Consider the following 27,826-nt stretch of genomic DNA (forward strand, 5'->3'; position numbering starts at 1 on the left):
CACTCTACCGTGTACATAGAAAGAAGGGGCTCTAAAAAGAGTAAAAGACAATATTTCTAATAACTGTTTATTGCGCTTGATCGTACCTAATTTTGCGGTACACTCAACTAGTGCGAAACAAGTATACCCGCTCTAGCTCTAATGCTTCCAAAGATTCCTCGAGGCACTTGTGGAGATGTGGAGATAAGATCTGCAGACGTACGTACGCAGCTCATCGCACTCAGGCGCAAGCAATAAACCAAGGAGCCCATTCAATACGGGCTACACTCGGTTCGATTGTACGGATAGCGCTGCAGTGCCGACGGAGAACGCGTATATAGTAAGATATGTTCAAACACTTTTATGTCGGCGACTGTACATGTTCCTGTCTAACTAAATATTTAACCTGTCCATACTGTGTGCAGCGGCAATAAATTATGCAACATCGTCGCTCTCGCGCATGATGAAAATGTGTGGGCATATTTATGAACAGAAACAAATTTGCGTGTTGCACTCCTTTTATGTACAGCGTATTTTTCATTCGTTTTCGTCGCAAATATGGCGCATATCGCACTTAGTCTGTTTGGCAACGGGCGCTTCAATATTACTTCTCTCTTGCGCTTCTCCTGCGAGGAATCCCACAGCGTTCCATTGGCGTGCCAAGCCATGTGTATGCACTTTTCGCAACTTCTGAAACTTTCGCTGGTGTTGGGACCGCATGTGACAACACCGCAAAACACAGACAAGCGGTTGCCATGTAATATAAAGAAAGAAAGAAAGAAAGAAAGAAAGAAAGGAAGGAAGGAAGGAAGGAAGAAAGAAAGAAAAAAAGAAAGAAAGAAAGAAAGAAAACATCAGATCCATGCGGCATGTAAGATGTCCACAGCGTGACATAAGTGTGCTGTCGCTATACAAAGAAATGACAGAGATGTTATTGCTCGTTTCGAAATCATTAGTTTTGCTGTGGCAATTTTCCATTCAGACACCTTCAACCAATCAGTTACCGACCAAGTCACTTGCCAAATACCTCCTCCCAGAGGCGCACTCGAGATTATTCGTGGCTGCGAAGCTGCGAAAGATCGACGCCGCCAGTGCCTACGGACAATTTTTCTTCGGCATGGTGGTACTAGCTCTCGCATTAATATAACGATGGAATGAAAGAAATAAACAAATAACGCAAGAAAGATTGGCGATATATATATATATATATATATATATATATATATATATATATATATATATATATATATATATATATATATATATATATATATATATTATATCCCCTTCATGGATCACTGCCTTGTCGTGGCGGAGGGGCTTGCGAAACTCGATGAAGTCGTGAGCTTTGCTGTGTAGGGCCACCCAAGATAAACAGGTCACGGCAGAGAGTTCTGACAAAATGTGATTCACTGGAGAAGGTAATGGCAACCCACCCCAGTATTTCCTGCCAAGAAAACCCTATGGCCAGTCACAATACCATTAATGATATGGCGCCAGAAGATAAGCCCCCCAGGTTGGAAGGCGTCCCACATGTTACTGGGGATGAACAAAGGGCGATTCCTAGTAGCTCCAGGACGAATGAAGCGGCTGGGCTAAAGCCAAAAGGACGCTCAGTTGTGGATGTGTCGGGAAGCGACCGGAAAGTCCGATGTTGCAAGGAGATATATCACATAGCAACATGGAATGTAAGATCTATGACGCAAGGTAAACTGGATGTCGTCAAGCGAGAAATGGACAGATTGAGCATTGATATCTTGGGTATCAGCGAGCTGAAGTGGACTGGAATGGGAAAATTTAACTCCGGCGACCATTATGTCTTTTTTTGTGGGCACGAATCCAAGAGAAGGAATGGGGTCGCTCTCATAGTAAACAGAAGAATGCGCAAAGCAGTGCTAGGGTACAACCCCAAAAACGACCGAATGATTTCACTTCGGATCCAAGGTCAGCCTTTCAACATAACAGTTATCCAAGTCTATGCACCGACCACTGCTGCTGAAGAAGCTGACAATGAGAGATTTTATGCGGACCTACAATGCCTTTTAGACCGCACCCCATCATCAGACGTCGTTTTTCTCATAGGAGACTGGAATGCTAAGGTCGGGAGTGAAGAAATATCCGGAATTATAGGCAAGTTCGGTCTTGGCGAGCCAAATGAAGCTGGGCAGAGGCTAGTAGAGTTTTGTCAAGAAAACAACCTGACCATAGCGAATACTCATTTTCAACAGCCCAAGAGGCGCCTGTACACATGGACTTCACCGGACGGTCTGTACAGGAATCAGATCGATTATATTCTTTGCCGGCAGAGATGGAGAAGCGCTATACAAGCAGTAAAAACAAGGCCTGGGGCCGATTGTGGCACCGATCATCAGCTTCTTGTTGCCAAAATTAAGCTTCGATTGAGGAGAACGCAGAAAACTAGAAGGACTTTCAGGTATGATCTGGATCAAATTCCATTAGAATATGCTGTGGAAGTGAGGAATCGATTTCAAGAATTAGATCTGGAAGACAGAGAGCCCGAAGAGATGTGGACTGATGTTCGTGATATAATACAAGAAGTTGCTACTAAGGTAGTTCCAAAGCAAAAGAAATGCAAGAAAGCAAACTGGTTATCTGAAGAGGCTTTGCAAATAGCTGAGGAAAGGAGGATGGCAAAAGTTATGGGGGAAAGAGAAAGATACAAGGTTCTCAATGCGGATTTTCAGAAAATAGCAAGGAGAGATAAGAATGCCTCCTGAACATACAGTGCCAAGCAGTTGAGGACAACAGCCAATTAAGGAACACTGGAGCTCTGTATAAGACAATCAAAGATATCAAAGGAAGCTTCTGTGCTAAGCTGGGCGTGATAAAGGACAAACAAGGCAAGGACCTCACTGAAGCCTCAGAGATAAAGAGGTGGCAGGAATACACAGAAGAACTGTACAAGAAGGACCCGAATGTGCAAACCCAACATAAGACGGTTGTGATTACTGATCTCGAGCCGGGCATCCTGAAGAGTGAAGTTGAATGGGCCTTAGCCAGCCTTGCTAAGAACAAAGCTTGCGGAATTGATGGCATTCCAGCTGAGTTGCTTCAAAACCTCAACCATGACGCTGTTAACATTCTGCATACATTATGTCAGAAGATTTGGACAACCCTGCAGTGGCCACAGGATTGGAGGAGGTCAGTTTATATCCCCATTCCAAAGAAAGGCAGTGCCAAATATTGTTCCAACTACCGCACGATCGCACTTATTTCGCATGCTAGCAAGGTGATGTTGAAAATCCTCCAAGGTAGGCTGCAGCAGTATGTGGATCGGGAGCTTCCGGACGTGCAAGCTGGGTTTCGCAAGGGCAGAGGAACTAGAGACCAAATTGCTAACCTTCGGTGGATCATGGAAAAAGCAAGAGAGTTCCAGAAACCCATCTACTTCTGCTTTATTGATTATGCGAAAGCGTTTGACTGCGTAGATCACAGCAGATTGTGGCAAGCTCTCCAAGAGATGGGAGTTCCAATTCACCTCATCTGTATCCTCAGGAACCTGAATGAAGGGCAAGAGGCCACAGTCAGAACTGGGCATGGTCTTACTGATTGGTTTCCGATCGAGAAAGTAGTGAGGCAAGGCTGCATACTGTCTCCCTGCCTATTTAACCTATATGCAGAGTGCATCATGAGGAAGGCCGGTCTGTACGAGTCTTCAGCTGGAGTGAAGGTTGCTGGAAAACGTATCAACAACCTTAGATATGCGGATGATACCACTTTAATGGCAGAAAGTGAAGTAGAACTCGACAGACTTCTGATCCGCGTACAAGAAGAGAGTGAGAAGTTTGGGCTTAAACTGAACATTAAAAAGACAAAGATCATGGCGTCTTGCCCTATCAAGTCCTGGAGCATCAATGGACAAGAAGTGGAAGCTGTGACAGATTTTCTGTTCTTGGGCTCCAAGATTACCTCGGAAGGAGACTGCAGCCATGAAATTAGGAGACGCCTGCTTCTGGGAAAGAGAGCAATGGTTAGCCTTGACCGCCTAGTAAAGAGCAGGGACATTAGTCTGCCAACCAAGATCCGTATAACTCGTGCTATGGTCTTTCCAGTTGTGATGTATGGATGCGAGAGTTGGACTGTGAAAAAGGCTGACCGCCGAAGAATTGACGCGTTTGAATTGTGGTGCTGGCGAAGACTCTTGAGAGTTCCTTGGACTGCCAGAAGATCAAATCAGTCGATATTGTCGATATTGTCGACCATAAACCCTGACTGCTCATTGGAGGGTCAAATTTTAAGGTTAAAGCTCAGCTACTTTGGTCATCTGATGAGAAGAACGGAGTCGCTGGAGAAAGATTTGATGTTGGGAAAGGTTGAGGGTCGCCGAAGAAGGGGTAGGCAGCGAACGCGTTGGTTAGATGGCATCCTCGTGGCACTGCAGATGAAGTTATTTGATGTTAGGAAGATAGTGAGAGACCGGAAAGCGTGGCGTGACATGGTCCATAGGGTCCCGAAGAGTCGGACACGACTGAACGACTAAACTGAAACTGAACTGAACTGATATATATATATATATATACAAATCTCACCATCGGAGCGTTGTTTTTCCTTCAGCTTTGCATTTATATTCTTTCTCCCTAAAATCGTCACAGGACTAATTCTGGTCAAGATCAACTATAAAACACTAAAAAAATTTTAATGATATTCCCATACGTTTATCTTGGACTCGTAGACTGTTGGCTCTTTTTATGGGATTATAACGAGCCCTTCATTTCCCCTTCAGTTTTCTGCCTAATATATATAGGTATACATATTGTAATACAGGTATTCGGCTCAGATATGTTCAGCGCCTGATGCTGAAGAGGACGACGACAACCATGCTCAACGCATGTGACGGCCAGGAAAGAAAACGGATCTATTTTATCCTCGGATGACTACCTGCACCTCAAGTATTCCTGGAATAGGAAATCATGTCAATCAAGGCAGACTGGGGTCTCTCTAACCAGGCTACGCTGTCGTATTCCGCCCCTAGATTTCTCTATGCACAGGTCTAGTTTGGCGATTTCTCCTGTCTGCGCATTCTGCGGGGAACCGGAAACAATAGACCATTTCTTGATACTTTGCCACCGTTTTACCATGATGAGAAAGCGGTACTTAGAGAAGCCGTTACAACAGCTGGGTCTTAATTTGAGCAGCCAAATTTTATTATCGTTCGGTGCCACCATGCTTGGGTACAGCCACAGGTATGTTTTCAACGCCATTCAGAACTTCTTAATAGAAACAAAACGTCTACCTGGCTAATATGCTTTGAAGTTTTAATCTGCACATATAAATCTTACTATTCTCCTTCTGCGTGCGTTAGTATTTACTCTTATATATTTTGGTTTATCATATATACATTTCCTTTTCTATTCCCTAGCATTTATTATTATTATTTTTTTCCGATGTAGTTATACATCTCAAAATCTAATATCTCTGCACCGCAATTCTTGGCCGATCCCCCTGTGTGGGTATGTGCCATCACATTAGAGGAGAACAACAACAACAACAACGGCGACAAGGCTCGCTCTGACGCTCGTGCGTCAGAGCGAGCGTCAGACCTGCACACGGGGTTAAAGTCCTCCGGGCAGACATGGCAGTAATTGAATTACAGTAATGAAACTACCTTAATTTAATTACTTTTTGCGGTAATTTGTATTGTAATGAATTACTTTTTCGGTTCGGTAATGTAGTAATGTAATGAATTACTTTTTGGTAGTAATTTTGCAGCAAAAGTAATTAATTACTTTAGAAATTACTTTTACTAATGTGCGCCACTACTCCTTCAATAGACAACAAAGTAGTGCCGCGAAAGCAGGAACGACGTGCGGCAAGCCGAAGCCAGCGTAACAGATCGGCAAAAGGAGACATAATTGTGCAGAACTGTGCGTCTGGGACCTCATGTGTAGCAGGGTCACTTAGTGCGGCTATCCCAAGACAACCATTCTCCAAGCAGCAGGATACAAGGCGTCAAGGCGAAGGGACAGATGGTGCAAGAAGGCTGGAGTTGAAAACTAGCTGGGAGCGCGGCGCAGTGGCACTCCCTGTTACGTCGACTAGGGCACAGCGGTGCCTGGTTACACTCGTCACCGCGGGGCGAGGGAGGATTGGGGTGGGGGGGATAGGTGGAAGGCTCCATGGCGTGAGCCGCCGTGGCTTGAGCATTACTGAGCAGTGAGTACAAGGTGCCGACGTCGATTCTTGGGACTGCGGAAGCAATAAATAAGCTAGCTTCTTCGGGCCCTTGAAATGGCGGAGACAGGCCAGCAAGACGCTGGGTTTGCTGGTCATATAACGACGGTTCGACCTTGCTTTTGCTTTTTTTTTTTTTTGCAGTTGTCTTGTTCTGGTAATGGCAAGTGCTGTAGGAAAGAGGGAAGGAATAAGTCTCTGGGACGGAATTTGGCGGGAAGACGAAAGAATGTGTGTGCTTCGCGTCTGGAGAACAAGTTGTTTTGTTCACTATAGCTATACTTAGCTTTTGCATGGATGGAAACTAGAAAGTAATTTAAAAGTAATTGAATTACTCAGTATAAGTAATTGTAATGTAATTTTATTACTTTTTGGGAGCAGTAATGAGTAATGTAATTTAATTACTTCTCTGCGATTTTTAGCAAAGTAATTAGTAATGTAATTTAATTCCTTTTGAGAATTAATTTTGCCATGTATGCCTCCGGGTACGTTTTTGCTAATAGGTAAGGGCAAGGATCTCGTCTGGAGTCTCCTCCAAGCGGTCTCCTGTGCCTTATCCAACGTTTTGTCAGGTGGTGGAAATTTGTGCCGTTCTAATCTGTAATGACTTGTGATATCGTGAAAAGATGCCAGCCCCTCCTTGGAGTAACCCATGGATACGAAGGGCCCACCGACTCGGTTGACGAAACCTCGAGCCATGTTGTGGGCCGCCTCATTTTCCGGATTCCCCGAGTGAGCCGCACCCATATCACCTCAATTTCTCTGTATGGTTGCCTGGTCAGTTTCAGTATTTTCTGCGCTGCAGTTGAGATTCTGCCCCCCACAAAGCTACGGACAGCAAATTTAGAATCGGAGAAGATTGTATCCGCGTCGGTGCTATGGCTAGTGTCACAGCTGCCTCTTCCGCGGTTTCCGAAGATTTTGTGACTACCGACCCTGATGCCTGCAGCCGCACCACCACCAGTGCGAACGCTCCTCTTGTTGCGTATTCTGCCGCGTCAACATAGACAGCTCCTTCGCTCGTTGCGTATTTTTCGTGTAGAGCTATTGCCCTAGCTTTCCTCCTTCCTTCATAGTAAGAAGGGTGCATATTCTTTGGTAGTGGTTTGATCGTCAGTCGCTTGCGAAGGAGTTTGGGTAGCCATGTTTTCGTGTCGTCGGGTGGAAGTTCCACGCCTATACCTAGGCGCTCCAGTATGGCTCTGCCTGCCTTAGTGCGCTTAAGCCGTTCTTTTTGCATTGTGAGGTGAGCCACCTTGAGCTCCTCTAATGTATTATGTATTCCCAGTCCCATGAGTCTTTCTGTCGATGTGTATATCGGCAGCCCCAGGGCTGCTTTGTATGCTTGCCTAATTATTGCCTCGGCTTTGCCTTTCTGCGCGCAGCATCTAGTTTTAGGTATGGTAGCGCATACACCATCCTGTTCAGGACAAATGCCTGCACTATCCTACGGAGGTCTTTTTCTTTGACTCCTCTCTGACGGTTGGCAATTCTTCTGATTAGCCTAATTGACATATTAACTGATGTTTTCAGCTTTTGCAGGGTTTCTTTGTTTTTCCTGTTAGCTTGTAGATACAGCCCTAAGATCCTTATTGACTGCACCTCCTTGATAGGAAGTCCCCCCACGCACACGTTAAGCGGGGTTAGGGGCGCTTGGCTCTTGGAACCGGGACCCCGGATTTGGGTCTGATGACCAGTAGCTCTGATTTTGGGTGTGAGCATGATAGGCCTGAATGACCTGCGAGCTCTGCGATAGTGTCTACCACGCGTTGCAACGTTTCTTCTATCTGACCGTCATTCCCGTTGGTGGTCCAGAGTGTGATGTCATCTGCGTAGAATGTATGTCTCAGCCCAGGAATGGCTTCCAGTCGGGGTGGAAGCTTTATGAGGGAGAGATTGAAGAGAAATGGTGACAGTACTGATCCTTGCGGTGTCCCTCTACCCCCTAACCGAAACGGTAATGACTCTATTTCGCTTATTTTAATTATCGCAGACCTATGGCTGAGAAATGAGCGAATGTATCGGAAGATTTTTTCTCCTGGGTTAATGTCTGAGAGGTTTTCGAGAATGGCTTCGTGTGCCACGTTATCGAAGGCCTTGGTGAGGTCTAGCCCTAGCACTACTTTGGTGTCCATGCATTTCCCAGTGTCTATGACGTCTGCTTAGAGCTGACTCATGACATCCTGTGTAGATAAATTAGCTCTGAAGCCTATCATAGTTGTTAACAAGATGTCTTTGTCCTCTGCGTACTCCTGCAGTCTGTTTAGGATCACATGCTCCATGGCTTACATGCGTAGGCAAGCAGTGTGGGAAACTTTTTCGGACAGGCTGGCCGAGAGATGGTGCCACGAGAACGGTCAGGAATGTTACATTACTCATTTTCAGAAACGCGAGGAGACGGTAATCGTAAATATACTGCACGGTCACTACGTGCCGGGAAACTGACCTGCCTTTGTCCACGGAAGCGAGTAGTACGCGCCAGAGCATATGCCGCTTTTCGTTCCTTCGTTTTCGTGACTACTCATCTCATACAGCGCAGCAATGTCTACCTTTTATGTGTATCAAGCGTGGCACGTATGGGGTGTTTTACCATGCGATTCGCCGGCGTCGACTGCAGCGGATCATTTTTTATCCGCCGGAAAAGACGTTTTCGCCAAAACGCCAGGTTCTAGCACAACATAAAAAATTCTAGAGGGCACTTTGGACCACTGAAGTGCGATGAGGCGAAAACGTCTGTTGCGCGATGGTCCGAAGACTTCCAGGGCACCTCCTTCTCTCTTTATTCACTCCCACCTTCCTCCTTTTCCTTACGGCTGGGTTAAGGTGCCCGCCGAGTATTGTAACAGATTCAGCGCCTTTTCTTTCCTGTAAACCAATTTGAAAGGCCGGTGATGCCTGGTGTACTGTGTCTGCTTCTATATGCTATATGGTGCGGCGTTAGAGGAAATGCCAAATGAAAGGCGCCACGCGGACGCCTGGATCGATCGGCTAGAGCAACTTTATTTTTCCGCCAGATAAGGAGGCCCCCAATCCCCGCCCCCGGCACGCAGGCCTAATGGACGGGAGCCGAGACCTCCGCGATCAGAAGCAGGTAAAGAGGTCTTGGCTCTTCGCGGCTTCTTCCGCCAGGCTTGTTACTGTGGGGTACTGTGAAGCAGGGACCTCGCTCCGCTGCAGGGCTCCCAGTCTTCTCTATAATTTATATTGGTTTTAGCGTCTGGGGAGCTAGCACATTCCCAGATTATATGGTCGAGGGTCTCTCTCTCTCCATAGTGCCTGCATTTATCGCTTTTTCTATCGTCCATCTGGACATAATATGCGCAGACCGGGTTTACAAAGTTCCCAGCTAGCAGGCGCCGCCATGCGACTGCCTTTTTAGACTTTTATCCGGTGGTGGCACCAGTTTTCTACTTGACCTGTAATTATGAAGGATCTCCGTATAATTTTGCAGACGCCATGTTCAGGCAGTCGGGCGGCTCCACAGTTACCCGGAAGTAGAGAGCTCGGGCTAACTCGTGGGCCTCTTCGTTGCCAGGAACGGACGTGTGTGCAGGGGTCCAAATTAGGCGAATTTTCTTGTTTAGTCGTCTACTGCCCATAATCATTGCCGCTTCCGGCGAGACCCTACCCTTTCCAAAATTCTAAACAGCCGTTTTGCTATCGCTGATTATGAAATTGGCTTGCGTTCCGACGTAAGCGAGCGCTATTGCAACTTGGCTGTTTCCGTCTTGCGGCTTCTATAATGGTGGCGGCTGATACCGGGGCACCACGGCCGTCGACCACCGAGGCGACCGCCGCCCCCGTTTTGCCGCATCCACGTACGCAACCGACTTGCTATCCATCGAATCGAAGCGCGTGATTAGTCCTACTCTCTTCTCCCTCCTCTCTGTGCTGAATATGGCATGCAATCATCTGGTTGAGGGCCCCGCCGGGGTGGTGCAGTGGTAAGACGTCCGACCACTGTGCCGGAGTACCCGGGTTCGAACCCGACCTCGGCGGCTGCATTTCGATGGAGGCGAAACGAAGAGGCGTCGTGTGCTGTGCGATGTCAGCGCACGTTAAAGATCCCCAGTGGTCGAAATTACTCCGTAGCCCTCCACACGGCTCCTCTTTCTCTCTTTCCACTTTCACTCCCATCTTCCTCCCCTCCCTTCCCTTACGGCGCGGTTGCGGTGTCCACAGAAAAACAAGTGAGATAGTTACCTCGCCGTTCCCTTCCTCTAAATAAATCAGTTTCATCTGGTTGAGGCGTCCACAGCAAACAAGTGAGACATGCAGTTACTGTGCCTTTCCCTTCCTATAAATCAATCAATCATACTTAGTGCTAAGACGCCCGACTACTGTGCCGGAGTACCCGGGTTCGAACCCGACCTCGCCCCGCCGGGGTGGTGCAGTGGTAAGACGCCAGACTACTGTGCTGGAGTACCCGGGCTCGAATCCGACCTCGGCAGCTCCGTTTCGATGGAGGCGAAACGAAGAGGCGTCCGTGTGCTGTGCGATGTCAGCGCACGTTAAAGATCCCCAGGTGGTCGAAATTACTCCATAGCCCTCCACTACGGCTCCTCTTTCACCTTCACTCCCACCTTCTTCTCTTACGGCGTGGTTGAGGTGTCCACAAAAAACAAGTGAGACATTTACCGCGTCTTTCCCTTCCTATAAATCAATATAAATCAATCATCAATCGAACTTGACCTCGGCGGCTGTGTTCAGATGGAGGGGAAACGAAGAGGCGTCCGTGTGCTGTGCGATGTCAGCGCACGTTAAAGATCCTCAGGTGGTCGAAATTACTCCGCATCACCATCATCATCATCAGTCCCGTAGGGCCAGGAGCAACCGCCCAATCTTTTTTCAGGACCTAAAGTGGCGCGCAGTGATGACAATCTATCAGTAACCATAGTGTCTATATATATATATAGCTTTCGAAAGCACCGATAAAAACACATTTCCAACCAGCCTCTGTCAGCCGGGGAACCGAAAAAAGCAACAATGAAAACCCTACTGGCGAAGAATACCGGCTTTGAGCGCGTCTGCACGCAACTGAACCCCTCCTCATTCCCCTCACTAGCTCCACGTGCACGCGCTCCAGCGCGAGCGGGCTGTGCACTCCCCAGACAGCAGGTGCACTGCGCAGCCGCGGCTGCGCGTAAGTTATGTAGTTCCTCTCCGTTCCGCCAGAAACCAAGCGCTGGCGTCGCGAAGCAAACTAAAGCCCTTCTATCTTAGGATCAATCTTCAGCTTGGGTTCCCTATAGGCGCATGCGACAGCTAACGGCAGCGCACGTTGCCACTTGGAAGGCACAATTGGGTTGGAACAGGAGCGCAGCTGTCTCCAAAGTGAGGTTTTGAAGCGAAAGCTTCACTGCGAGGTTCTCACCTTCAAGCGACTTTAACAGATACTGCGCCTTTCCTTTCTCATGAATCAATTTACAATGGGAGCGAAAGCTTCACTGCACTATAAGGCAGACAAGCAGGCAGCTAGGAAGGCAGCCAGGCAGGCAGGGCAGGGCAGGGCAGGCAGGCAGGCAATGTAAGATAAGGTAAGGCAGGGTAGGGCAGGCAGGCAAGGCAAGGCAAGGCGGGCAGGCAGGCAGGCAGGCTGGCAGGGCAGGACGCGTATTTGGGTTTGCTCGGTACGGTGGCTCCGCAAGGGACAAAACGACAGAAGAGACGAAGAAAGCGGGCTGTTCCGACTAGCATCTACCGCCCCCAGGAGCCGAGCAGCCTAGCGATTAGCGGCGCATGCTTTTTCAATGGGCGTCATGTTGGACGCGGCACTAGCTTGAGAAAGCCTATACTACTGCTACTACTGTTACTACTACTATTATTATTATTATTATTATTATTATTATTATTATTATTATTATTATTATTATTATTATTATTATTATTATCAGTAGTAGTAGTAGTAGTATAGAGGAAGACTCGTTTCACTAAGTTGGCCCTGAATTGTCTGTAGGTAACGGCCAAATTAACTGGCTAAATATTATCTTCCCAGTTTTAATTATTAATGATAATAATATTAATTGGTTCACAGGAAGGGAAAGGCGCAGTATCTGTCACACGCGTGTCTGTGGACACCTTCATCCCTTGGTGTCCACAGACACAAGTGTGACAGATACTGCGCCTTTCGCTTCCTGTGAACCAATCATTATTATTATTATTAATTAAAACTGTGAATATATTTAGCCAGTTCATTCGGCCGTTAACTAGACAATTTAGTGCCAACTTCGTGAAACGAGTCTTCCTCTATACTACTGCTACTACTACTAATGATAATAATAATATTAATAATAATAATTAGCAGAAAATATTACTGTGTATTATTATTATTTAGTGGTAGCAGTAGTAATAGTAGTAGTAGTAGTTGTAGTAGTAGTAGTAGCAGTAGTAGTAGTAATTGTATTATAGGCTATCTCAAGCTAGTGCTGCGTCCAACAAGACTCCCACTGAAAAAGCATGCGCCGCTAATCGCTAGGCTGCTTGGCTCCTGGGGGCGATAGATGCTAGTCGGAACAGCCCGTTTTCTTCGTCTCTTCTGTTGTTTTGTCCCTTGCGGAGCCACCGTACCGAGCAAACCCAAATACGCGGGCAGGGCAGGGTAAAACAGGCCGGTGGCTATTAGAAAACTAAACAGTCCCCTGTATGCCTTAAAGGCGGTCGACTGCCGTGGCCCCAGACCAAGGATCTTATCCACCATTAAAGGGCAAGGATCGAGGCGGTCCAGCGCACAACGCAGCTTATGTCTTTCACTCACAAATTCAGGGCATTCACATAAGAGATGCTCGATTGTCTCTTCACAGCCACAATTTTCACAGGCAGGGCTGTCGGCCGTTCCAATCCTGAAAGCATACTTGTTGGTGAAGGCAACAGCGAGCCATAAACGGCATAGCAATCTGATAGGGAATATGAAGGCACCTAATAAATAGGTTGCGCCAAATAATGGAAGATGGAGAGAAAACAACCAGCCAAGGGACCAATAGCAAATGCCCACATCTGCCTTGAGTAAAACTGAGAAAAAGATTGAAAAGCACGGGACAGCCACAACTTGAGGCACTCCTCGGGTTTGTTAGAATTTGGGTGAGGATATCCCGCGTTGACAGCAGTAAAATTTTATGCCAGTAAGGAATGCCGACACCCATGCAACAAAGTAGCTTCGCCTAGAACCTGCAGTCTGCGCAGCAGGGGCGTATATTAAACACTGTGTCGTAATGTTTATTGGTGCCCAGAGTAACAATAAGTGCAGCATATTGGTGATGACGACGGACTAATCGAACACGGCTTTCTAGATCAGTATGTACACACCACATTGAACAGCTTGGCATAAAACCAATTTGACAGGAACTCAGCATTCCCTTTTGGCGAAGAGGGGCATGGTCATACAGCACGCGTTCCAACAGTTTCACCAGATTCGATGTTAAAGAAAGTGGTCTAACATTATCTAAGACTAACCCTTCACTTTGTTTTTTAAGAACAGGGACAACTTTCGATAGACGCCAGACCTCTGGAATCCATGGGGTCATAATTGAGTAATTTACAAGCTCCAGTAAATCATTGGGTGATTAGTCAAAAATTAGTTAAATCATCCCAGAGGTGACCCAGTCAAAGCCAGGAGCGGCAGCAGGTAATTGGAAAGTAGCTTAACGCGTCAGCAGCTGCGTGGCGAGACACATCGGAGGAAAAGCAATTGAGAAGCTGTGCTCGTTATGAACGTTGATTGGCTGCATCCGATGATCTGGAGGACATTGCACTGTGAGCTGAAAGCTTGCGGAGGAGAAGAGAATGGTCTAAAGCCAAAAGAGCAGTGGAAACACCGGAACAACGTGAGGAGCGTCTTGTGAAACGCCGCCACAACGGTGCTGCAATGTGTGAGCGACGAGCAACACAGGTGGCCGCTGCCGCCGCCACTTCTGTTTGACCGTAGCTAAACCACAGCCAACTATTTTATCCTGATGGCATTTTTTTTTGGCGTGAGGATGGCATCAGCGTTTAAAAGCTCTAGACAAGTGACAGACTCTTTCCTTGGCGCTCTTTATTTCCTTTTTCTCCCTGCATGTAGGACAGCCTACTTGGCATTGCCTACTTAATCTCCCTGCCTTTCTATTCTATTTCTCTCTCTTTCTGCTCAGCGCAAATTGGCATGCTTTCGTTTTCAAAGTGCGATGTCCTATCAGCGAAAGGGGAGTAAATGCTGATCGAATAGTTTTTTTTTTTTTTTTTTTTTTTTTTTTTCATTTCGAGCTGCTTTGCCAATAGATCTGGTGCGGTTTGTGGCTGCAGTGGCCGCATGGTGAAACACAGAGCAATGGTCTGCTTTTGGCACAACTGCAGCAGTTGCGTCACTATGCATTGTCTGATATGCACTTCAGTGCTTCTTCATTTATTTATACCATTTGAAGTTCACTCTGCAACCTTCAGTGACTGAGAAAGAGTACCTGCAATTCTATGCCAAAGCCCATGTCTATATTTTATGAATAAAATGAAATTGTTTTGAATGTTTGACCTATATTAGTAAAATGAGACTGTCTGCTTTTGCATCAAAGCACACTACATACTTTAACACTAGTCCTTAAAATTGAACAGTGATGTGCATTTCTTTCCTTGAGAGGTCAATAAAGACTGACTGACTGCCATATAACAAATGTGAATGCGAGCTGAAAGATTTCTTTGCACCCACAGCAGTTTGCATGATGCTCTGTTAGCGTTCAGACCAAGTTTTTGTACTTCTAGGAGATCAGGTCTAATAAGAGGTGCAAGGATCCTCAGCGGAGCCTGCCTCTATTCAGTTTAAGCTGCATACTGTTGAGGCACTGACACAAAGTACATTTAATAGGAAATAAGGAATCTCTTAGTGAACATTTATTTGCAGCAAAATCTGCTTGTTCCCAATTGTCTCAACGGTGTGAAGAGAACAGTTTAGATATTAAAACTTTGGACATTGCTATCTACACAATGTCTGTTACAGAAATGATTAAGAAAAGCCAGCAACATAATCTCCATTTTCTGTAATTATACAAAGAAAACAGATACAATGATAAAACAAATGTCACACAAACAGCTTTTCAGGCTGATAACTCCTCTGCTACGAGACTGAAATATTATGAGATAGCATAGCAGAACATGCTTTTATACAATGAAAAAATGAGACAAAAATGAAATGAGATTTTAAACAGACTCAGACCATGCAATATAATACAAGAGACATCTGATGCTCAAATCTGCTGCATTTAAATGTTAAGAGTATAGTAACTCACATTTTACACCAGATGAAAATACTGAACAAGCTTCAGAGCCCATACCAAAGAATTTATTACAGATGATCATGAGATGTTAGTGCTAAGCACTAAGAACACAGAGAACCTGACAAAAGTTAGATATACTTGGAAATGCATCCCGAATGCAACCCCAACATCTGTACAACCGAGCAGCATATAATCAAGTTTTTAATGATGTACTTTCTGAAGCCAAACAAAAAGTAGATCAGCGAGCAAAGAACAAAGACTGGCGCCAGGGTTTTCAATAAACTGGTCCTTCATGTGCTTGCATTCTGGGCACATCAATAGAAAGTTCCAAAGCCACAAACACGTGTTAAACAATAGTACAACAAACGACCAGGGAATATTTCTCAGACCAATGCTACTGTACCCTGTGGTGACCCAAGAGCACATATGAAGGCTCACTGAGAACAATGCGGGCAACGAAAGCTCGGTGTGTGGAGAGGCAGCATGCCGTGCTGTCACTTGTCCCAGAGACCTGCCTCCTTCATTTTGTTCTGGAAGAAGCGGTCCAGAGTATTGGCGCACTTGTAGTACTCGGTGTCGGGGCTGTTGTAGGCACGGCAGTTGCTGAAGATCCTCTGCATGTCCGCAATGAACAGCCGCTTGTGCACATAGTAGTGGTTTTTCAGCCTTTCCGCCATTGTCTTCAAGTCTGCAAGCGAAACAAAGACCTGACTGAGCTAATGACGCACACAGCCCACCAATCGTTTACACTGGGGTCTTCATTCATTTCGACTTAGAGATGCGCTAACTAAATACTAAAAAAGGACATAACATGAAACAAGAGTAAGCTAGCAACTGCACTTTATTTTCATCTTCCCCAACATAAATGAGGATGAGATAAAAAAAAAGCAGAACAAGAATCCCCCCAATTATCGCATCACGCTCCCTTTCTTTTCATATAGATGCACTTTTTCCTTCATTTCTTCGCAATCAATGCAACTGAAAAATTACTCAAGTAACCACCTCCATTTTCAATCAAAGCCATTGAAGAAGCCTATATATATTGTTACGAGACGGCGGCAAGCCAATGAAGAGAGGAGACAGAACATAACTAATGACGATGGTATACGACGTTTAATGAATGATGGCGGACCTAGCACGAGCACGCTTGCCCACGCCAGTGCCTGCTTCTTCCTCGCCCCTAACAATATAAAGCAATCAAGAAATCAGGCCACATGCGAAATAGGGAAGGCTTTTTCAAAGGCTTTGATCAAAAATGAAGGTGGTTGCATGAGCAATTTTTCAGTTGCGCTGACTGTGAAAGAAAAAGTGACAATTGTCATATGCTTTCTAATGTATTTTTGCTTTGTCTTTTTTTCTTGCTTTTTATCTCATCCTCACTGATGTTGGGGAAGATTAAAAATAAAGTGTAGTTACTAGTTTGCATTTGCATCTTGTACTGTCTCTTTTTAATATTCTTTTAGCCCAGCTCTAAGTCAAGATGAACACAGCCCACACTATGAGAGGCAAGCCAATGATGTGGTATTACAAAAAAAGAAAAAAAGAGAAGCAAAAACAATGAGAGAAAGAAAGAGCTGAGCAATGCATAATTATACGAGCAATGTATAATTTATTTACTGACCCCACGAAATGCCACAGACATGGGTATATACCTTCCAAAGGCCTCAACAAAAGTGCAGACGGGGTCTTTTATATGTGTACGTGAGCCTGATGTTTCTCTAAAAACAGTGCAATGCTATAACATACACAAAAGGATACTACTAACTAGTTAATAAGTTTGAACCTCTAAACAACAAGAGCCTTGCGGGCCCCACAATTTTTTGTTATACCTGCAGTTTCATTACAGCCATAGGCGACCATGGCCACAACTGTCTCATGCCAAAAAGTTTATGTGCCACTATGTAGACCAAAGAGAATCTGGCTAGCATTTACGTCATCAATGTGTGTTGCGAGAGCATTGAATGTGCACCGCAAGCACCGCCAAGTATTGCTAAATGCTGGTAAATAAACAAAACACATAAATGAAACAAATGACCTAAAATGGCTGCGGCACCTACATAACGAGCCTTGAAGGAATAACGTCGTGACGGTGATTTACCTGCAATAGTATGAGCATGCCGGCCACAACACTTTTCTACATAGAGCAGTGTCTTATGAAGCAGTGGTACACCAGACTGTCAAAGGCTATCAAAAGACAATTAAAAAAGGCCACGTAATGATCTCAGGGACCTCAGTGCTCGTTTGTAGGTTGTGGACTAATATGCTTAGGGCTATGTCAAATTCCTTCGCTGTTTCACCCTTCTTGAACCTGATGCAATTTTCCTGATGACAACTGTCTTACCTTGTGCATTCATTTTGTGCCACTGTCATTAATCTTGGCCTCGCCAACCAATGAAACATCACATGTTCAAGTGTACTGTCATCATCATAAACGTCAGCTTGATTGGTAACTGCTTGAAAAAGGCCTCGCCCACATTTCTCCAATTAACTCGATTCTGTATGAGCTGCAGCCATCTCGTACCCGGAAACTTCCCAATTCCATCAGCACAGCTAATTTTCTGCTGCCTTGTGCTAGGCTTGCCATCTGTAGAAATCAAGTCTATTACCAACCATTGGCTATCTTGCCTTTGCATTACAAGTCATGCCCATGCACACTTATTCTTGATTTCGACTAAAAAACAAATGCATTGCCATGTAATCATGCTGTGCACGTGGAAACTATGCTGCACATGGCACCAGAAAGGTATAGCATACTTGCAACGAGAAGATTGGAGAACGAGAAAAGGGGGCTCCAATAGGTTTACTGACTTTAAAGGCACAGTGGGCTATCTGCAAGTTTCAACAAAGGTCTGTGCACAGGGTTAATATTTTGTTGCTCGGATGTTGACACCAATGAATCAATCGTCCAGGGAAATGCAGTGTGCTAGCCCTGCTAGACAGAAAACGCTTTCCAGATATCTTTTGCAGTATACTTAACATGGCAAGTGATGTGCGACAATTGCACTTTGCTGCATCTAATGGGCGCATAAATGCAGAGTGCTGTTACAAGCAGTAAATATAATCAGAGTTATGATCAGTGTGACTCACTTGAGCTCATTATGTCCCTCTGTACCAAAATATTTCTTCAGAAAAATAATCTCAGATGCAGAGGCTTCTTAGGACCTTCCAAGGGGAACAGGTATTCCTATACTATGCTCACTATTTCATTATAGACCTTTAAGTTACAGCAAGATTGTAGAGTATTTGGATGGCAGCTCCTGCATCCTCTCAGAGTACCAATCACTCTGCTAAACAGATGAACAGTGCAGTTACTGTGCATCAAGGTTAAAAACTAGATTAAAAAAAAGCCAAGGCTTTTCCAGTGTTTGCAGCCAACAGCCTATTCCCTTATAGCATTAACTCACCCATTGGATACTTGATGTGATCATAGTAGTCAGGTGCCTCAGATTTTTCCACTGGTTTCAAGAAGGGCCATGCACTACTGTGATTCTGAAAGGCAGGAAATAGAAAAACTATATAATGACATCCGAGTATTGGCCATTATAACTTCTAAAATATTTACTCTTTGGACTTTCTCACACTACTTCTGAAACACCAAGCCAAAGGTAACCAAGAACACTCACCTTAACTTGTATCAACACAGACTTCATTGCTTGATATGCCTGGTCAGGGTCCATTTGCTCCTGCTTTACACTAAAAAAATTAAAAGCAGTCACACATTTATCTGAGACATGCTAATGAATACTAGAGGCTATATTGTTAGGCACTACAAAAGTATGCTTTAGGTGTAAAAAATTGGTGATTAAATGAGCATTTGCAGCATCAAATAGGAAAAAAATAGGGACTATAAATTTCAGCAGAAATGCAAAAGATAATTTATATTTTTAGAAAAATGTTTACATTCTTTTACTAGTACATTCTGAATATCATAAAGAACCGCACGGAACCACAGTCACAATGATATTAAGAAATGAGTTTATGTACAACTTACTACTTCTTATCTGGTTTCCAGCCTGCTTCTCCTGAAAAAGAATCCAAGAATACTTTCATTTACTCTTTTCACTCATTTAATATTCAAACGGCCAAAAATTGGAATCATTTAACACAAGTCAAACAGCACTCCCATGCTGTGAATTTCAAGAATGCCACTACCACCACAGAACAAAACGTCCTTTACAGGGGCTATCCAAATCCCTCCCGTAAAACCCAGATGCTAGGGAATGTGAGGAGTAAACAAATAAAAAATTTACTGGTACCACTGCATGTCCTTCCGCTACTCAATATGGCAATTTGTAGGAATAACCTGTTGCCATACTGACATCAATTTCTGATACTTACAGATGAAGGTTGCAGTTTACATCCTACCAAAGGCTATTCTCTGAAACTGTTTCCTCATTTTGCCTCCCTTTGTATCTTATACAGTACTAACTGTCACATTTCCAGCTGCGCTGACATTTCCTGTCAGCAACATTTTCACAAACCAGATCCTCCAAGCTCCTACTGAAACTCAAACAAACAAAACTCTGCTGACATGTTGCAACTGTGGCAGAGTTCCTCCATGCTATGTTACGATAGTGCTCTAAACCTTACCACTACTAATTCGACAGGCTATGCTTAGAGCGTGCAGAGTGGCACCATTAGGCAGGCCAGAACAGGACTCACTCCATCCATGCTTGGCAGCCATTCGTTGTTCAACAGCTTCCAGCATGTTGGAGCCAAGCTGATAACGAGCACACTTACGGGCAGTGTGAGTCCAGTTGTGCAATTGATGGCACAGCTACATCACCACTGCAGTGCGTGTGCAAATGACCAAAGGTATGAAAACGAAACCGTGCCACGACAATAAACGCCACGTGGACGATACAGTGCGAGGCACAGGTTGGCTCCAAGGCATGCTTCTATCATCCGCGTCTTCCTTGTTGCCTCCAGCTTAAAAATGCAATTTCGAGTTTTTTACTGGGGAGGACTGCAGAGGACTAAAGAGGCTGCTCTCAAAACAGTGCAGAAGTGCGTACCAGTGCTGTGCCTAAACTTTGCCTACTTCGTGTACCCCCCCTCTAAGGCAGAGAGAGAGAGAGAGGCATAGTAGAGTGCTGAGGACATTCTGTGCACATAAAAAATTGCAACGGCAAAAAACATTGCAAACATTAGAAATAAATAAAGGAAGCGCAGAAGGCTATACTTCTTTCACACGCTTCATAGGTGGCTACTAGACTTCCCTGCTGGTAAGCTGTACATTTTTTTATGCACCCCCTTTAAAAAGAAGCTGAAACGGTTTTCAAACTGCATGAAATTCAGTGGTTGGAAAGAAGGGGTTTTGTTAATCACGTCTGTCGATTTCTTTTTCACTTCTGTCGATAAGAAAAACAGAAATCGACTGTTTAAAACGCGCCGTTGTCTTGCTCTCGTCACTGCCAGGTGCGGCGGGGGCGGGGCCTCGAAACTAGGAAGCAGGCGGATGTGACGTCAATTTCGAAATGCCGGCTAGCCGGCTAAGCCGGCCGCTCGTTTTGCACGCTTGCTTTACTCCATCCCGCCCTTTGGTGATCGACAGATCAGCGCAATCTGCTGCTGGTGCTGTTTTTTTTCTCCAGTTCTACCATTCTGTGCTGAAGGTTCCGTGTGTTCAAAGATTCCATTAGGTAGAGCAGTAGATACGCAGCTGTTGCGGAGTGGCACGCCGCGCGTTTCAACGCCCTCTGACTAGTGAGCCGCTTTAGCTCAGTTGTAAAATAAACGTTGCTCGATGATCGAAAATTGTTTTCCTCATGTCATTAGGAAACAAATATTCTTGTGAGTGCGTGAAGCAATTGGTGGCTAACAGCCCAGCTTTCCACTGTGCGAACATCGGTGGTCCACGCGACGTGGTGCTTTATAGCCTCCCAGAGGGTAAGAAATTTTCAGCTTGTGGGCCTCTGTCATGAAAAGGAAAAAAAAATCTTGCTTTGGAATCAACTGTGTTTTGCACTGATGATTTCGTGTCGATGACGATAATCACATCCTGGCAGCAATTGCGGCCACATGAAATTCCAATTAAATCACCACAACTGAAGTCTGATGACGTTCTGTCATAGGTTCTCGCCTCTAATTAGGTTAATATCGTTGTTGCACGGCTGGCTTCACTGTCGTTACACTTAACCGAGGATACCGAACCTAAGACGCAATTCGCGGCTCACTGTTGTTACACAGCTCGCCGCTATTCTCGGCTACATCAACAATTACCAATTAGGTAAAGCAAACGAAATGCATAAACGGTACAATGAAGCTGCATCTGCAATAGTCATTATTAACGCAGTGTCTGGAGTGCCGTGCAGCTCGCGCGGCAGCAGCACACTCAAGCATAGTCCGAACGCAGCCCCGCCTCCACACGTCACGCCGGCAGCGCCTTCCACAAGCTGTCCATGGATCCCTTACTCTAGTGTCAAGAAAGCTTGCTCAAATTTATTGCTGTCTAAAATAATAGGCCCAGGGATAATGGAATGTCAAATATTAACCATTACTGAGGTTCGCTGACCCGTACCAAGATGATGGTAGGATAACTGCTATACAAGCAAGTTTCTCTTCACAGCTGTGTAGTGGCAGTTGCCGGTGCCATCGCGGCTCATCCGATCTTCTTGTATGTATACAATAGCTCATCTTCTAAGGCGGCGCCGTGATAAATAATATCTTTATTTCATTGTGAGGCAAAGTGATTTACAGTAGGCAGTTCTACGAGTAGCACATTTATCACAACGCTGCTCAATTTCCAAGCGTCGTCTGCTGTGGCGCCGATGCGAAACAGTATAGGCCTAGCGACGACCAGAGAGTGCGCTCATCCAGAGCGCCCGTCCGCCGTGCTCGCTGCCAGCACCGTGTCGGTAAGCTCGCTTTATCCGGGGCTGCAGGTGCTGCGAATATGTCTGATTTCATGATGCGGCTGAAGCAGGACCATATTCGGCGTTGCATTGAACAGCGGCCCGCGCAAACTAGCTGGAAAGATAGCACAGGCAGTAGCTGCAGTACGCGTGCGTTTGTCGTTCAGCCATTTGGTGATACTCGAAGGTTGTATAAACGCGCTGTCGACTAGGATTGCATCATATGCAATGCCTATTCCTTTTGTTACTACTGAAACGAGCTTTAGTGTGTAAAAGGTAGTTGTTAAAGCGGGCAAGCCCTTGCGCTTTTTGACTCGCGCCTTTGCTTTCGCTGTCGACGTACTTGACAACGTCTTTCGTACCGTCGTTTTATTTTATTTTTTTTTAGAACTGCTGGTTGCTTGAACGCTTATGATGAATATTCAAGGTGTTTTACATTGTTCAAATAATCAGCAACTGCTTAAATCGAGCTCTCAAGTCCCCTGAAGTAACGCGCATGCAACAACACCACAGGCGCCGGCCGGCATACTGAGCTTGACGTCATGATGGGGCCGGCCAATCACGGACAACCGCGGCGTTTCCTTGTAGGGCAGTCCCGCTGCTGCTTGTTTTCTAGTAAAAACTGCCGTTTGCGCTCTTTTCTGTCATTTTTAAGTATGATAGTGTTGTTCAGCGGACAAAAAACTATAAAATGCCACACGTAACTCATTTTTCGCAAAAAACATTTCAGCTTACCTTTAAGACATAAAAGCGGAGTTCTACTGCATTTTCCATTATACTTTTTTGTGTCTATTCCTTTATTCATGTAGTACTGTGTACTTTTATTTCATTGGTAGGTACATCAGTATTACCAGCGAGTTCATTTCAGTACACCTTAGGCTTTCGTCCTTACCTTCGTAACTTTGAATGTTTTCAGATGTGCACATGCAAGCACTCTGCCGTTTGTAATTAAATTGTTACCATCAGGCTCTGCATGACAGTGTTTTCTTTGCCGCACCTTGAGCAGGTAAAATCATTTTGGTCTCAAATTTGTCTAGCCTCATGCCTAGTGCCAGCAGCTAGCAGGCTTGACCCCTACTAGCAGTGAGTTGCCTGAACCTCCTTCACACAGTTTGTACTCGCTGCTTTAGCCCTTATCAAACTCACGAAGCGTAGCGGTGGGCAGGTTGACGCAAGTAAATTACAACACCTTCGGTGCCAATCAATCACCCGGCGTGCCATACTTTGGCGGAAACAGCTGTACAGCCCCAACCAACAATACATGCTGAACACATACTTTGACTTATTTAATGGAAGTGCCCTGCTTTCAGTTAGTAAAGCCTGGTCCAAACAGCTGTCAAATAATTCACATGTTCATGTATTTCAAGCAGACCCATGACACGCAAAACATATAAACAAGCACAATGTTGAAAGGCTACAGAATGCTCTTAGGAACTTGATTTTTTAGACTGCACTACTTTTCCTGGGGACACACAACCATACCAAGCCTAGGCCACAAAATTTACAACTGTTCTCCAGAATCCATGGCAACAAAAATATGTAACCTAATATGTGTAGCAGCCATGCACGAAATAGTGGATGCTTTGAATCGGCCTTTCTTCGAGCCAGGCAAACAATGGATATTTATCATTTGCTATGGCAGTAGTTCCTTTTCAAATTACAGTTAAAGCCTTGAGTGTAGGTAATGTGCAAACCAGTGAATACAGTAAGCCTATATAAGAGCTGGCACTCCCAAGCACAAGCTGACTGACAGAAAGCGGTGGGGCAGGATGAACAAAGATAATATACTATTTGCCACTGCATGATGGTTAAAAAAAAATGCGCTTGGAACAACCCTGAAGATGAGTTTGGAAAAAGAGGAGGAAAAGTGGCACGTACGGAGGCCTGGAATGCTCTCGAGAGGAATTTCCCGGACACCCTCCTTGAAGCAAGGCACACCAGGGTACACCTTCTGCATGTGCTCCTGTTGCTTCTCGATGAACTTCTTCACTATCTGCAGCATCCACAAGAAGACACATGGAAACAGTAACCAAGCACCTGTGCCTAAAGATCAGGCCTTAAACTTTTATTCCCCCCATTTATCACACACATAGTCACTTTCACAGACAACAAAGCTAATTTCCTTAAGTAACACTGACAAATCTCACAAAGTGTGTTCAACTGTGTCTAGCCTTATGCAGTGAAAGTTCATTCATTAGAACTTCATACATTTCAATTTCTGAACAATTTGAACAGCTTAACTTGGTTTGTTCATGCTATCGAAGTAGTATATGTATGAAGCAGTCCAATGATTTGAAACGAATCAGTTCCGCCTCCAGGATTTAGAACCCCGCACTGCTGTCGCTGGGCTGTCTGGGCATATGCCTTCACAGTAGCATATCTGTGAGGCCGCTCTGCCTCTTCAGATGAGACATATGTAAGGCCAAAATGCTGTACTACAATGTTGAAATATTAACGAATAACGCATGGGCTGAGGACAAGCCTTTTTATCAAGTTCAGAAGCAGCGACTAGCATGGCAGTCTGAAATGGCCCCGTGCATCCATCCTTTTTGTGGTGACATATGTACTGTAACGTCTCACGAAGCAAATGCAAAGTCTTGCCAAATACTTTCGACATTCTAAATCCTTTATGGGACAGAACAAAAAAGACTCAGAAAAGAAAGAGCACCTTTTGTTTCCATGTGTGTCTCTTTCGTTCCATCCCATAAAGAATTTAGTTCATCAAAAGCACCATATAAGAACAACCAGGCTCAGTTCCCACTCTCTTTGCAATTCTGCCTGATGTCTCGTGACTGCCTGTTCACGAGCCTTGTGCTATCTGTCACGGCTGGGTGGCCATGCTGAGTGACCTTTGTACCAGAGCACTGGGTGGTGTAAGAAGCACTAAGGTATAATGAATCTTGGCACATCGCAGTTTTGCTGGCACGCACGCCTTTCAATTTTCTCATGCTCTCTATGCCATGCTTCCATGTGCTTATTTGCAGCCACAAACTGTACGGTTGCAATGGTCGCCTCAAGTTAAGCTTACGCGGTGTGCCACAAAGAATTTAGAAAGCAACTTAGAAATGGAATTTAGAAAGCAACTATGAGAAGAACAACTTCAGAATGGTATGAGAGGCCCTATTTGCTCAGAACAATCATGAGCAGCCTCATTTCTATAAGATGTGCAGCCTATACCTCTTTCTGCTTGCGGATGACATGGCTGAAGGCTGTGTAGGATATGCGCTCGTCCAGCTCACAGCCCATTAGGGTGGCTCCCTCATAGTCCTTTATGTATCCCGTGTACACAGACTTTGGCAGCTTGATGTCCTTGGAGAAACCCTGAAAGCACAGCATGCAAGAATACCGCATTTACATGATTGTATGTCGACGTGCTTTATTAAATTTGAAAACCACAAGCGGGGGTAGACTTTCGACTTACAATCGAAAACAAAGCACAGCACTGCCAATAAGAGGAAGACAAACAATGTCTCAAGAACGCTATGGCGAGTTTATTTGCTCTATTGTCCTAAGCACAGCATTCAGTCACTGCGTGTGCTTCTCAGGAAGAATATTTCTTTCTTTAATTTTACAGTGCACACCAGTGGGAATGCTGACAGTTGATGAACGGCAGCTATTCCAATCACAGAGAGACGGGCTTTTGCACGCCAAGCACGTCATGCCACGTGACACGGTGGCCCTTCCAGGAAGTGTCAATAGTTGATGAAAGAGCCACCGCCAATCATTCATTCTTTAGTGGTGCCTTGAGTTAGCACATCTGACTTGACCACATGCTTCGCCGCGAGTTCCACAGGTCTGAAAAGCATTTGGCGCTCATTCACTGCAGCGATCAAGGGGTAGCCGTCAATTACACCGAAGAAACAAATGCACAGTACACTGCAAGCTCAAACCTTCTAATGCTTAAGTGGGAGTGGCAGTGGCACTCAGATAAAATTTTCTCAACTGTGATGCCAAGTGAGGAGGCTTCCAAGCTTGAAACGTATATCACCCAAAAACATGATCTGAAGTGGGGTCCCCCTAATCAATAAATTTTCGTTGTGGAAAGCATCCACCAGTATGATTTTGTTTTTTCTTCTGGACGTGCAATTTGGTGAGTCGACTTACAACCGTGTAAATGCGGTATGTACTCGCAGATAGTCACGCTTTAATCTCCTTGCATAGTTGTGCACAAGCTGCATGCCACGCCAAGAGATTAGCGGCTGTTGTAATCAATTAAAATGACGGGGCTGCTGCAGAAGCCCGTTCTTCTGTTTCTTTCACTCAGTCACGCTCTGTTCTTTTCCTTCATTATAGCCATTTAAGACTGCCTTCACGTCAGGAGCAAGTCAAAGTGCTAAACAATAGGCCAGAAAAACCCCACTACCATCACTGCCAATGGATATCAACGTAGAATTTACGCATGGTTTTTCACACGTTACATGACATTATGCAACTGGCACCAAGCTTGGAGCTGTGATCAAGTTTCTTGCCATCTGTTTTATTTGTCAACTGAGCATGTAACATTTCAACAACCACAAAGGGCAAAGAAATGATGAAGAAGACAAAAGAAGTACTAATCAAAAACCAAACAAGAGCAAAATAAATAGAAAACATAACTTCAAGCTGGGAAAACTGCATTGCTTCGCTCATACATAATCGCGGCCTGTTCTTTTTCCAGACAACAGAACTGGGTGCCCATAATTGGTGCTGCTTTGAACTCACACAATTAAAGTGCTCAGCAGCCTTTCCCAAAATACCCACTGTGACCATTTCATCATTCTGAATTACAAAAAAACTTACATTTACTTTTCAACTACAAATTCACAATACATCTGAACATTTCAGGACCAACTGTGTTGTGCACTAGCGTGTATTGCATGTGATATGTCTTGTATACTATGCCAATCTAAGAAACTGCAAACAACTGTGAACGAACTGCAATGCCACAGTCATAACTTTTTCGAAGTTGAGAACTGAGCATTTTGTCATACAGAATTAAAATAAAACCTCTTAAGTCAGTCTATGGGGACAAATATAGATGTTCCTTTATCTTTCTCCCTACATTTTCTTCAAAAGATGGACTAGTTAAAGAACAGGAGGGAAACAATGCCAACACGATTGGTTGGGTTCACAGTTTTTAACATACCAAAATGACTCAGGCTATGAGAGACGCCTTAGTGGAGGGCTCCGGAAATTATGATCACTTGGTGTTCCTTAACATTCACTGGCAACGAACAATATATGGGCGCCTTGTGTTTCACCTCCATAGAAAAGCGGCTGCAGTGGCTGGAATCGAACCTGCAACCTTGGGATCAGCAGCCTTAACTACTGAGCCACGCCACCACAGCGGGGCTCAAAGCTGAACAAAGCTGTGCTCCGAAAGCCAAGGAATTGATACAATCGCTTCATTTGGATAAAATAACGTAGGTGCAAGCAGGGTGAAACAATTTCGAAACCTGCAGGTCAGCAATAAAGAAATCTTTGATGGAGATATCATGAAATAATTTGAGATATTGCATCATTGGCAGTGCTGCCAAATGGAGATATTGGCACCATATGAATACACCAGCGTTACACTATATG

General features: G+C 44.9%; 1 protein-coding gene across 1 annotated transcript in view; it reads right to left on the minus strand.

Moving 5' to 3' along the window:
- Positions 1-15,005: 15,005 nt before the first annotated feature.
- Gcn5 (Gcn5 acetyltransferase) overlaps positions 15,006-27,826 on the minus strand; it is a 46,760-nt gene continuing 33,939 nt past the window's right edge. The window contains exons 15-20 of the mRNA XM_084593188.1: positions 25,442-25,585; positions 24,143-24,257; positions 19,402-19,432; positions 19,034-19,103; positions 18,815-18,899; positions 15,006-16,098 (exon numbers count right to left, since the gene is read on the minus strand). Coding sequence (XP_084449314.1) covers positions 15,905-16,098; positions 18,815-18,899; positions 19,034-19,103; positions 19,402-19,432; positions 24,143-24,257; positions 25,442-25,585 — 639 coding nt within the window. The 3' untranslated portion in view covers positions 15,006-15,904. The remainder of the gene's footprint in view (positions 16,099-18,814; positions 18,900-19,033; positions 19,104-19,401; positions 19,433-24,142; positions 24,258-25,441; positions 25,586-27,826) is intronic.

The sequence above is a fragment of the Amblyomma maculatum genome, chromosome 2 (genome assembly GCF_055883805.1).
Source record: "Amblyomma maculatum isolate TAMU_Amacu chromosome 2, ASM5588380v1, whole genome shotgun sequence".
Classification (NCBI taxonomy): Eukaryota; Metazoa; Arthropoda; class Arachnida; order Ixodida; family Ixodidae; genus Amblyomma; species Amblyomma maculatum.